General features: G+C 38.7%; 1 protein-coding gene across 5 annotated transcripts in view; it reads left to right on the top strand.

The window, feature by feature from the left end:
• Positions 1–5281, top strand: part of JPH1 (junctophilin 1) — an 82373-nt gene extending 77092 nt beyond the window's left edge. Inside the window, exons 5-6 of one of the 5 annotated variants that reach the window (XM_058811114.1) lie at positions 2436–2531; positions 4386–5281. In XM_058811114.1, coding sequence (XP_058667097.1) covers positions 2436–2516 — 81 coding nt within the window. In that variant the 3' untranslated portion in view covers positions 2517–2531; positions 4386–5281. Of the gene's footprint in view, positions 1–2435; positions 2532–2637 lie in introns of all 5 variants that reach the window. The other 4 variants (XM_058811132.1, XM_058811123.1, XM_058811107.1 and 1 more) reach the window with 4 other exon arrangements.
• Positions 5282–13714: the final 8433 nt, after the last annotated feature.

The raw sequence follows: 13714 nt of genomic DNA, 5'->3' as shown, positions 1-13714 counted from the left end.
TACTGAGCTGCCATTAGAGCTGCAGTGCCAATTTGGCAATCAGCAAAAATGTGTCTTGCACCTACCAGGATGCTGTTCTATGATGTATTTCAGGTAATTAGCAAGTGCTTGGCTCCTCTGAAGACACCATAGGTTCCAATTTTTTTTTTCAGTTGCAAAAAATCAATATGATTTTCATAGATATTATTTTCAAATATGCAAAGTACTAGATGGCCAAATCCTGAAAAATTTTAATGGTACTTGGCAACGATCTTCACAGTTCCTTGCAGTTCCTGGAGCAGTATAACTGTAAAATCTTCAGGTGGGATTCCAGGCTACAAAGGAGCCATTGACCTGATTTGAATCACATGGACAATCCCTATTAGAATCATAGGATTATGGAACCATAGTGTTTGGCTTGGAAGGGACACGTAAAGACTGTCTGGTTCCAACCCCTGTGCCATGGGCAGAGACACCTTCCACTGGACCAGGTTGCTCAAAACCCCGTCCAGCACTTCCAGTCATGGGGCAACCACAGCTTCTCTGGGCAACCTGTTCCAGGGCCTAACACCAGAAAGATGTTGAACCCACATCTTAGTGGAAATGAATAGTGTAATGAAATGACAGTTCTGTAGGGAGCAAGGCTGCTCACGGTGCTGTGGTAACTGTGTCTGGAGCTGTGCTTTATTTTACGCCTGTTCTGTGCCCCCGAGCGTCTCGTATGCTTTGGCACATGGTGAGTCACTTCCACTAAGGAGGAAGGAACATGGTTCCACTTCTGTTCTGTGACCTGATGGTTGAAACACACCACTGGTAAGTGGGAGCTTGTTATTCAAAATCACTTGGACTAAGGTGTCATTAAACCTGGTCTTCAATTTCCTAGTGAATATTTTAAACATTCTGCCATTAAGCAAAATGTGGGTGCTACTGCCAATCCCATTACCCCTATGGCATAATTTAATTGGCATTCTGATAATCTCAATCACTGTTTGCACTTGAACATGTGCTTCTCAGCATGTGAACAGACACCTCTGAGTTGATGCAAAGGGAACTTGATGGCTGTTATGGATAGAGGTGCTGATGAGGTTTAGGCTCACCGGGGATTTAAGCAGTATCCGACACAACATGTTTTGTGGCTTACTCAACATCTGGCCTGCCATCTAAACCCCTGTGTAAAGCTGTGTTTTGACTAAAGGTGTTCAATGAGACTGTTTCAGGAGACCATATGATATAAGAATGACACAAGTACTATTCTTTAGCTTCCCACTTACACTGCTGTGGCAAATTACTAATAGTAAGTTCTTACACCTTAGCATTCCAGAAATTACATAGGTGATGTTAGCATTATGTCGTCATGAAGCATAATGAACTTCTCCAAGGCATGACTCATATGAAAAGTGAAAACATTGTATTATTTCTCATTCAATATATACCTTCTTCTGCAAGCCAGTCATTCTTGTATAGCTCACAAGATAGTTTTCTGCACAGATTTTCTAGTGGGCTTTGTGATTTGTGATTTAGGAAAGTATTGTCAAAATAAAAAGTTTCTGCTTACAGTGCAACTGTAAAATAAAAGAGTTTTAAAATCTTTGTAAAATCATGATGTAATAAACAAATATGTTAAGGGCAGAAGAGAATTGAGTATTTTCATCTGTTGGGACATATTTTCAAGTTGATGATTAGAAAGTATCCATTTAAAAAATAAAAAATATTCAAAATTGCTAAAAATCATTAAAAACCATTCTCTGGTTTTTAATTATAGAATTAAATAAATACAGAAATACTAAAATGGTGTAATGATTTAAACTTTCTAACTAATTTTAGCTCTAGCTAGGAATGGAAGGAATTTTTTGACTTTTCAGTTGTTCAGTCCATAAGTCTTTAAGATAAGTGTCTGAGTAAATCAAAACAAGCTTAATTTTGCAGCTGCAAAATGCATTTTAATCTGTAATGGAAACAGGTTTGTTAGTGAAATGGTAAGTAAATTTTCTTTTCTACTTGGGTTATCAAAGAAATGTATTCTTTTTATAAAGCATCTTTGTTATGTCTGTTTTGAAATGGGTTGGAACTGAAAAAAGAACCCTCTGTAAGGATGAAGAGCAGCATTCTGGCTTTCCTATAGTTCACATTCTTTGTTTTGCTCTATTTTAAGATGACATTTTTTTTAGGTTTATGGGTTTGTTTTCATTTGTTGATGAGGTTTTGTCAGGTGGCTTAATCTCAGTGTGATTAGGAACAGAGCAGTAATGTGCTCTCACCTGTATTTATCCAGCTCTTTTTCACACAGGTGATGTTTATCTTACCGAATATCAAGGGTGGTGGCTGTGTTTCAGCAGCAGGGGTTGTTTCCTTCAGACCAAGATCAAAACCTATAGAAATTGTGAAGTTGGGTCTTGTTCATTTCTGTGTCTGTGTGGGAGGTTGCATTAATTCTCATATCTTCATTTTATTTTCAGGGCCCTAACTCAGTCATGATCGCCCTGGTAATGCTGTTGAATATTGGTTTAGCCATTCTTTTTGTCCATTTTCTAACTTGATTGGAATTAGAAAAGGTAAGGAAGGTCTCACTTTCACATAAAATCACCATATCCACCCCACCTTAAAAACTAAAGATTTAATTTCTTCACATACTTTTAACGTTCCCCACTTTAATTTTAGCTATGCCTGAATGTGATTCAACATAGTTATTTAATATTGTAACTGTTTTGACCCTTCAGTGAAGTCATGACAACTAGTGGTGTTAGCCCACAGTTCTCTGCAGTTGTGTCATCAGCCTTTTAAATGGCACCTGTCATACTCAGACACAGGGAAGGAGGCTTGGAATTAGGATGGGACGCAAGAGAGATGAAACTTGGAAAATTCAGCCAGGGGCCCAGATCAGTTTCTCTGCTGGTGGCTCGTGGCTTTGGGGTCCTCTGAAAGCTGAAGCAAGCAGCCATGTTGGAAAACAAACAAAATAATCTGCTGAAGCAGCCCCGCCAGTGAAGCGCGTTGGCTTGTCCATCTGTTCCAGCAGAGTGTGACTAAAGTGGAAATGTACGGAGCTGCACTTTTTGTTGATGGAAGTTAACAGCTGCCTTACTATTTTACCGTCTGATGTTTTTAGTGGGGAGATGGGAAAACGACTGCCAGAGGAATGTGGTCAGAGGATTCTGTTGCTGTGGAAGTGATTCCAGCGTTCACTCCTATCTCATTAGAAGAAATAGTTAGCAACATCAGTCACCAGTCTTATTCCATTACCTGCTGCTTTTAACATCTCCTGCAGTGCTCTGGGAGATCGAATTTCATTTGCCTGTGCATGATTCTGTTCATTTGTTGTTTATGAAATTTGATGTATAGCCATAAGTAGTGTTTAGTCCAACCTGGAGAAAGCAACCAGTTCTGCCTGGCAGCCGAAGCTGAAAATCAAATATATTTTCCTAGTCCAGGGAAAAAAATTCTTAAATTAATTCTCTTAAACCTGAAGAGTCATTTTGCATGAAGGTTCAGTAAATAATACACCATTACTGCAAAATTTAAAGATACTATTATCTTCCTTAAAATGCTCGAATACTTATGCAAATACCAAGCAAAAGTTTTCATAATCAAAAAAAAAAATCTTACATTGGTAGAAGTACATTCTAAACAGGGTATAGGATATCAAAATAACCCAAGAACGGTGAGATATGGGGTTTGCATGCTGACTTTTTCTTTCTTTTTTTCTTAATTTTGGTGCTGTGGTAATTGGTGATTTAAATTATTATGTTGCAACACTGAGGTATTTTGACAGCAGTTAAAATAAAGTCTTGTCTGGGTGCACATTAATGCCAATGACAGTTAGCTAATGCTCATAATAAATAATAACTTTAAAAGTGCTAGATTTGTGTTGAATACATTCAGGTAGAGCATTTAAAAATGTTAAGTGATTGTTTATCAATTTGATGCCTTCAGTGTCTTTAAAGTCCATTTATAGTTTTACCTCAGCATTAAAAAAGCCTCAAAATTTTTCATTTGGAACATTTGTCTTAAGTAGTTTCATAGCCCTTTGTTCAAACGACGTGATCACGTTTCTTTTTATGTGCCATTATACTGTAATTATTGTACCCTATATTAATGAAATGCATGCTTATTTATTGAAGATATGTGGTGTGATCATTTGGCAAGCAAACATTTTAATTTAAAGCTGCAAAAAGCAAAGGGCTTGTATTACAGTTTATTTTATCTCTGTTAGAGAATCTTTCATACAGTATAGTTTTTGAACCTGTTTGTAAACTTTCTAAGTTTTTGCATGGTTTAATGGGCAACATTCTTACAAAATGCATTAGCTATTTTTTGATGCAGCCTAGTAAAGTACCGTAGGTATGGACTGAATGTTGTGCAGCGAAGCAGCTCCGAGCAGGGCAGTAACACCGTGGTGTTTTTTACAGAAGTATGTTGAGAATCCTGTGTTTTGGCCAGTGTGGATAAAGAAGAAAGCAGAAAGAGAGCAAATGAAAATAAAACATGTATATTTATTTTTAAAGAAAATAAAACAGCAAAGTTTAAATTGTGTTTTAAATTTAGGAAAATAATTTTTAAATAAGAACAAAATTTTAAAAGTTACTGTGTAAGCCTTGAATTAATGGATGAAATGTTCCATCCCACTGTTAAATCACCCCCTGTCTCCTTACGAGGAGAGGTAATTTTGTAACTGACATATTTAATTCCTATTAAATGTTTATTTAAAATACTTTATGCTCTGGAAATAATGGGTAACAAAGCTTATGAAAAATGTTTATAAATTTAAGTAAGCATGTTAGTACCATTTATAAATATGTATGATTTATAAGCTTTTTTAAAACAAAGCTCAAACAAATTGTTGGTATTTTTCTAAAACGTGCACAGTTGTATTTTACATGAAAGGCTATTTATAATTGGTTGTTATACTGTACACTACATTTTGGACAGCACAATGAAGCCTGCCAATGTACTTAAAAATGTCATTTTGTCTATTTAAAGTTTCTTGCTGTCAAAGAATGAACTCTTTATCTATGAGTTTCTCTATTTATAATTCTTGACCCAAAATGTACAATGTACAGTTTTCACAACTGTATTTGCTCTAATAAAAATAAGTTGGTTATTATTAGAGTTTCAGACTACTTTTTCCTGTTTATGAATTACTTTGTTCACTCTTTGGAAGCAATTTTTCTAACTAATCAAATAAACAGGAGTGAAGCAGGAAAATGGGTGAAATTCTAGTCCCTTTGATATAATTGTGAGTTACTGTTTTCAACAAAAGTGATTCTGGGAAACAATTAAAAATAAATTAAAACAAAAAAGTCAAGCGTCCCTTTGTGTCTTCTTTTATCTTCCAATGCAGGATTTTGTGTCCTTATAAGTGTAGTATCTTAAACACACTCCCACTACAAGATGTTTTGATCAATTTTGTTTTAACTTGTGAGTGACTGGTCCGTTAACAGCTGCTCTTGTAGGGGAATTAATTTTTTTGGGCCTCACTGCTCCTCAGGATCTTCATAGGTTCAAAATTAACATGAAGTTTATGAGCCAGTATTTACACAGAGAAAATTTGCCCTTTGTCTTAAAACCACAATATTTGCTGAACTACTCAATCATCTGCAAATTTTATTTTCCATTATTCCAGTTCATACTAGTAGCCAACTGTACTGAAATCCTAACATTTAGTTGAAGAGGAGATCAATTTTATTAGTAGTTTCTATTTAATGGAAATATATTTTTAGGAAGTAATCATTACTTTCTTGTTCTTTGAAGTATTTATACGAGCATGAAGCTTACCTTTAAGAATATTTATTTTCTGCAGAATACCTGCTCCCTAAAAAAATCTTTGGCTCTGTAAGAGGAGGAAAATGCATTCTCAAGAAAAATGAACAGAAGTAATTTTAATGCCAAAAAAAATTTCAAGTCAACCTCAGTGAGATGATTCTTCTCTGGCATTTGTGATCTACAGCGTATGTGTTCAGAAATTAAAGTGTCCCTGAAATATTTCTTATGGTGTATGAACGTGATAATATACTAATGCATATAAAAATCTGAACAGAAACAAGCAAAAGATGTGCACAGAAATAGAAGAAGAAAGCCTTCATAATTTTCAAGTCATTTCCCATCTGAGATGTTTTTACCAGTGGTTTGTGTTACAAACGCTGTTACGTGGTCACGGGTCTGCTGTGCTTAAAGAAAGCAAACCCATGGACACACAATACAACTTAATGCTTCAACACTTGCTCCAGCATGAAAAATTTCACCCCACTTCCAGCAAGGAAAGCTTTTCTCAGGCAAAGTAGTTTCTCCTGGCACAGTTGTGTTTGCCCGCAGGTGCCAGTGAGCAGTGAGCTCTGTCACCCTCAGATCTGAGGCCTGGCTTCTTGCACAACTCCATTTATCTGGTTAAACCATATGCACAGTGCACGCAGACAGCAAGTGAGCAAGGGTGAGGTGCTGTAGACTGAAGAAAAAAAGAGAATCTGTCATATCTTTTAAGAACTTTCTTTACTTAGTGTGTACATATATGTATTAGTAGTATATATGTATGTATGTATGTATGTAATATATATATGCATACATACATATATATATATGTAATAGTTTGCCTTTCCATCAGAAAAGCAATAAGGAACATGAAGAGTTCCACAGGAATTGCTGGCATTTGCTTTCCAAAAGGAGGGGTTAATTTTGAAAGTAAAAATTTTGAGACATGGCTACAACTTGCCTTTCAGCTACAGATGGATGTTTAAAAAGCCATAAATACAGCCTGGTGCTGACTTTAAAAGAAGGAAACACCTCTTCATGAGAGTTAAATTAAAAACCTTGAAATATTTACTTACATAACTTTTAATGATGTTCTGCGATTATGTATTTATTAAAGTCTCTGTTAAGATACACAATGTGAGAAAATTCTGACAATAACATAAATGCAAAGATAAGAGCCTGGAGAATTCAGGACATGCTGAGCCTCACTAACAGTCTTAGTTGTTATTAATAAAACATGGTTGTGAATTGTATCTGAATGGTTTTACTCATAGCTCATTTGAACTGTTTAGTCAGGGAAGATGATTCTACAGGCCATTTTCCTATGGAAATGTAATTCAGTAAACAAAGCAAATTAAGAGAAAGGAGATTAAATAAGCCTTTCAAATTAAGTAGTCTTCTCATTCTCTCATTTAATATTCACAGAAACAGCCAAAAATAGAAATTATGTTAAGTCTGAGCAAGAAGCTGTGTAAGCCAGCATGCTATAGCTGAGCCATCTACAGTATCTGTCTCCGTTTTTCCTACTCCACACAGAAACTGCAAACTAAGAAATATTACACCTCCCACCATTGTAGGAGGTAAATACAATTGCCATACTCAACATTTTTAAGAAAAACAGTCTATAATGTCTGTGGCTATAAACTAGAAGGAATAAAGCCACTTCCTTTATCTGAACATTTTATGTTGTGACCATGACTGTAACAGCAGAACAAATTCTTCATCCCCCTAAAAACAATAACAAAAATAAAGCTGGTAGCAGAATTTTATAACAATCTTTCATGCTTCTTCCTTTTATTTGCTACAAAGAAGGGATGGGGGGAGAACAAGGAACAGACAGCTTTTTTTAATGCAATAATCTAAATTTCATCATGCCAGTATGTGCTTGCTTCACTAATGCTTTTCACAATCTGCTGGGACTGGTTATCTAGGAGATTTTAGGTACAAACTGGCAGTATATTGAATGTCATTTCTTCAAGAGGGTTTTAAATTTTTCTCAGTAATCAAAAAAAAAAACATGATTTCCCTTACCACCAGCAAAAATAGGTTTGGTGGTACTTTCACTGTGCAATCACTGTTTTTCCAATTGTCTTCTGTCCTTCACTGCCCATGCACTTCCCAGTTCTGACAAATTCAACTGAATCAGTTTTGCCCTGCACGTGGACATTGCCCCAAGACTTCAGCTGCTCACTCCAGAAATTTGTGTTTTCTGTGGGACACTTGTTCAGTGTTTTCAGCTCTCTGTGTCTATGGAGCCCATCTCTCCTGCAGTTTGCCCCCCTGCAAACTGCACGTGTCACATCACAGTTTCCATTGGGTCCATTCTCTGCATACTGTCAGTGCTGGTTTATGCAACTGTATTATAATTTCAAATCTACTCTCATTGTCTCCAGTGTCAGGACAGTGATTTAAATACAGTGTGTGGGAACTGAAATGAAAAATACTGAAAGTGATGTCATACACAGAGATTTCTCATGGCTCTTCAGAATTTGTAGAAACCAGGATAATGCTGACATTATTAGGAAAAAAATCTGGTATCAGCTGGGTTAGGAACTCCTCTACAAATTCCCACAGTAAGATTGGGAAAAAGACTGACCATGCAGCTGAAGCTGATTCTCAAATCAGAAGAGCAAGGAGTCTGAGGGTTGTAATTTCCTGGGATGGTGCAGTAGGATGATTTCTGGACCTGATATAGATATATGTGGATTATTGGACAGAATAAAATACATCCTGTGTTGGAAATCTGGGGTTGTTCTCCTGCCTGAGCTTACATATGTCTTCCTCCATGTCTTACACTGATTAATCAAGCCGCTCTGCAGAAGTTGGGTCACATATATTTAGGCAAGGACTGGATTTTATGTTCATAAGTGCCTTCAAGACTAATTAAGTAAAGAACAATAAATGATAGGTGAATCATAGGCTTTAAGCCATGAGCTTTGAGCTCTGTGATTTTAATGTTGTTTTCTCCAAAGTGGAAGAAAATACAGAATACAGTCAAAGAGTAGAATTTCAGATGTTGTCTTTCACAATAATAGGTATATTGATCCACAACAGTACCTGAATTCCTTTGAGGTAATATATTAATTTGAGAAAAAAATGTGTCTTTCTCTACTTTACTGAACAGTCCAGTTCACTGAATAGCAGCTTGACAGAGACACTATATTGGACCACAAAACACAGATACTGACCAAGAGATTTGAGAATGGCTGCCTATATTTGATGTCTTAAGTTCTAATTTTCATATTTCTCAGATTCTGTGCTGCCTAGGTGTGTAGCTCTGAGCTTCCTATTAAGTGTCAGTAAGCTCTCTTCACAGGGTAGTTAGACAAAACAATCCTTGTCCAGCTTGAGTCCAAGGACAACCCTTATGAACTTCAGGTACAGAAGTATAAACAACAAGGAACTGAGGGGAGCAAACAAGAAGGATAGGGCTTCATGACCTAAAGCTGTAACTGGACAATTAACTCCAAAATGCAAATGGACCAGAACTTATAAAAATGTGAGACCTTTAGACCAGTTGTCCATTTTGTGACAATTTTGGGTCCATCTTGGGTGTAGCCCTGGCTGGGCTCTTGTACTGCCCAAGGTGGATCCATTGAGGCCTTCTAATAAATACCTGCTTTATTCTCTTAGCTCTGTGTAGCCTCTGTTCCAGGTCTGCCTCTCAAGGCATCATATTTACATTTCTTCATCTACACCTGATTATCTAAATTTAAACTTTTCCCAGCTTCTGAACACCCCATGGTTAGTATTCAGAGACATTTTGGGAAGAGAGAAAGGGGGAAGTCAGATATTACATTGAAAACTGCAATCTATGAAAATGTTAAATCTGGCCTACAAAAATGTGTCAAAAGTTGAAAGCATTTAGATCTGCGTTTTGAGTCAGTCATTGGAGCTACAGGCTCTGATTTTGGGATTTCAGTCAGAATCCAAATCTGGATCTGATTCCTAAGGCATATAAGTGAAATACTTAAACCAGGAGTGCTGTTAAGGAATGGGCTGGAGGGAGAGGGAGTTACTTAAAATCAGGCTGCTGTAACTCTGGGTTAATTAAACCATTACATTCTGTACTTTTGGAACAGTGTCATTTACTTTATTTAACATAGCAATTTTACTACATTCAGGACATGTTCCACAGAACACCTCAGAAAGCATCATCATTCAAGGTAATGGTTCTTAATTACTTACCCAGTTTTAGCTGCAGAGTACTTTTATCATGTAATACCACCAAGTCTTCAGAAATGCCGTAAACTGCCTTCCATTTAGTCACGACAGCTCAGTTCTAGGTTTTGTTTAGGCCACTGATGAGAAAGTTGCTGAAGAATGGGATCGGCTACCATGGAAACAGTGAAGACAGAAGAGCACCAGCAGCATTTCACAGGGGCTAGAACTAAAAAAGACATTCTGCAAAGAGAAGGTAATTGAAACACATTTAAATCACAGTGGATGGCTTCCGTGCATTCCTGCCGTTCCAAGACAACACATTCCTGGCATAGGCTGCAGCAAGCCTCCACATGCACCAGTGATATACAGCAGAACGGGCATTGTTAGAAAGATTGGAAATTAATCTTTAGGGACAAGGAGGTACAGACATGTTGAAATCTAAAGCAGAAGAAAAGAGGAAAGCATAGGGGAAAGGAAGAAAGTGGAAAGGAGAAGCTATGAGGAACCTATATTTGCTAAAAGGAAGGGGAAGAGGTTGTTTATAGGGAAAAAATACTAAGGAAATGGAAAATATTGGACCGTGGCATTTGTTAGATGGGAACATGAATGGGATAGAAGACTGAGAAGTCACCATCCTCAGCACTCAAACAGCTGGTCTAGAAAGCTGCTTGCCAAGCCCATGGGGATTAAGAAAAAAATGGATGGACTTAAATTGCATAAAAATTATGATCCAAGTTAAAGAAAAAATCTCTAATTATAAGAATAATATCTTTGAATTACATTACCACAGGAATGAGAATATTTATTTAATGTTCACTCTGAACAAGATTACAGATTGAAAGACTGCTGAATGTCCGTTAATGGCCTATTTTCTGTGATTCTGTGATAATTATTATGGAATGTGAAAATTAGAGAGAGGTGTGGCAGGAGCGAACTGGGGAAAAAGAAAATGAGTCCTTTACTTACAGCAGAAACTTAAATGAGAGTGTACTGCAGGAATAAAGTAGGAGGATGTTTGGACAAGGCAGATGGGAGGAACAAGGAAACATGAGCCATAGAGTGAAGAAGAGTGTTGGGTTTGACAGAAGGCACGCAGGAGCAAAGGGAATAAATGGGCAAAGCCCACAAATGCAGGGTTGCAATGCAGGAAGGAATACAGGTGGGAAGTGGGCTGGGAAGCCTTAGGCAGTCCTGCAAGAACAGCACACTGAGGCACAGCAGAAACAGCTCAGGAAGCAAAGATATAAAGCAACAGCAAGGAAGCATCAGGTGCTCAGCCACACCACAGGTGTCCATCTTCATCGTTTTCTCGGGTGAAGAGGCTCAGTGGACTTTTGATACAATTTTTAAATTGTGGGAATAATTGAAGTTATCCGGAAGCCTCCTTTTAATAATTAAATGTTCAGGGAAACATCTGTGTTCAAACTCTGCAAAAAACAACAGCTTGCTGTTACAGCAGGCTGGCTTGAGTTCCAGAGAAAGAGTTATGCAGACATGGTAGCAGTGCATTTTATTACCTCCTTGTGTAAAATTTCTCCAAGAAGAGTACTTTACACAATAGCAGTTTCCTGCTCTTCATAAAGATGTGATAAAGCAAACAAGCAAAAAATTTAACCACTGCATAATCATTCCAGCTATTTGAAAAGAACCTTAATGCAAATCTGCAGGTTTATGTCTCCTAACATCTCAGACTTCAGTGATCTCAGACTACAGAAATGTTGTTGGTATTTACAGTGATTCGCTGCTATACCAAATATTGCATATGCTCCACAGACTGTGGTGTTGTGAGTCACACAAATTACGTAACATTTGGAAATACATTCAGTCATCTGCTTGCTACAGAAATATTGCTAACAGATTCTTCACTCTCTTTTATCTCTACAGTCTTTATCGCCCTTGTTAAATGTTATTTTCATGCAACTTCCTCAAGGGGAGATGACTCAGTGAGAGAGTCAAACTATAATGCTCCATTGACACCAGTGGCCATATGTGCTGGTAATCAGGTGCTGCCGTCCCCTCCTCCCTGACACAGCTAGCAGTTGCACTGGGGTTTAATTGTGTCCACAGTGCTGTTCCTTACTACATGCTAGTGCAAATGCCACCAGGGACAGGGTGAGAGCATAACCAGTGAAAGGCACAATCAGTAATGCAGCCCTCCTTCCAAATAAATGACAGTTCTCTGGAGCATCAGCATTGCCTCCTGACCACACACCTTTTGGCCTGCCTCCTGCCTGACCATGCTGAGAGGAAAGATGGGCTTTTCCCTAAAGGTGAACAAATGTAGGGTCAAGCAGAACGTTTACCCACAGACCCCTTCTAGTAAACCAGACTTCACTCAATCTCCTCTGCTTACCTGAGTGCTAATTAGCCATGTCCTCAAAAGGCTGTGTGGGCACCTGCACTCCTTTGAGGATTTAGGGCTTCATCCAAGTCCCACCTCTTTCATGGAAGGTGGGGTCGGCTGGCAGGGCATTGGAGTTTGTTTGGGTTTTGGCATACATGCTCATGCATGCCCTTGTTGTTGTCTGGTGTCCATCCTTCTCAGGCAACAAGGAACATCAGATCTGCTGTTTTTTGACAGTAATTGGTCATTTCTCCCCATCAAGCAGCCTGAAGGCAGCAGAGACATTTCAGAGACTCAGCGTAGACATGTGAACTTCATCCTTTACCCTGGAGACAGAGCACTTCTGTAGTCCATTGCTGCCAGACAGGTAAAAATACAGGATGCATAGAGCATATAGACAGCTGTAAAGTTTACCATTAATGCTTCTGGCCACTTGTACAAACATCTTTTTAAATTATTTTAAGCATCAGGGCAGGTGTTTTGGTTGCATAAATTGCAGGTCTTCAGTGATTGGCATAAAAAATGTCAATCACAGGCTTTGGCTGCCAGAAATAGGGACTGCTAAGTGTTCAGATAGGTGAGATGTCATCTTGTGAAGAAAAAAAAGCAGAAAGAAAAATATTTTCAATTCACCTCATGACTAGTAGCTAATTGGCTGACATTTCAAAACCCTGTGTTCACACATCTCACATTCTTCACACTAAATGAGAGAGACTGAAAACACTGAAGAAAATGTATTTTCAGGCATAGGAAGAAGCGTCACTTGAATTTATTTTGGATGGAAATGAAAAGTGCTTTTTGGTCATATTTATGAGTCCAAGAACCTCAAAGCCCATTTGTGTGCAGCAGAATTATGTACACAGGGGCCGAGCCTGCATCTCAAGGCCGGCCAGACGGGCTGCACACAAACACCCTACTGAGCACACCCTCTGTGTGGGCACAAGGCTTCTTTCAGTGCACTCTCTGGACAGCACTCCAGCTGCCAGCCAGCTGTAGGTGCAAGCTTTAGGGCAGAGCACTGGCGATGTGACCCACAGCTGGGAGCTGGAGCACCCTGGGCTGGGGCAGGGCCTGCTGACACCTCCACTGGCCCCAGCAGCCCTGGAGCACTCCCTGTGTCCTGGAGAGGGCAGTGGTGAACGATGGTGCCCACAGGGGACCTGCACAGGCCTTGCCTGGCTCCCACAGCCCCCCAGAGCTCGGTGCTTGCAGCGTGCCACTGATGGTTTGAATGTCGCAGCCAGAGCCAGCTGTTGCATCTAGGCACCTGCAGGGTACTTTCAGCATTCCAGATATGCCTCTGTCAAAGCCCTCTTGAACTACTGTGAAAAGACTGGTGGCAGAGTAAAGCAAATTGGAAAGAGAGCATAAAAAGTTGCCACTTGGAAGACAAAAACAGAAACAAGAGGCGCTTCCGTCCTTACAGTCCGTGCACGTGACTCAGGAATAAGGCTGGCAGCCAAAACTGCCTGATTGTGCCTATCA

Source organism: Ammospiza caudacuta, chromosome 1 (assembly GCF_027887145.1).
Source record: "Ammospiza caudacuta isolate bAmmCau1 chromosome 1, bAmmCau1.pri, whole genome shotgun sequence".
Classification (NCBI taxonomy): domain Eukaryota; kingdom Metazoa; phylum Chordata; class Aves; order Passeriformes; family Passerellidae; genus Ammospiza; species Ammospiza caudacuta.
The sequence above is the reverse complement of the archived record's forward strand: the minus strand, read 5'-3'. Positions and strand labels throughout refer to the sequence as shown.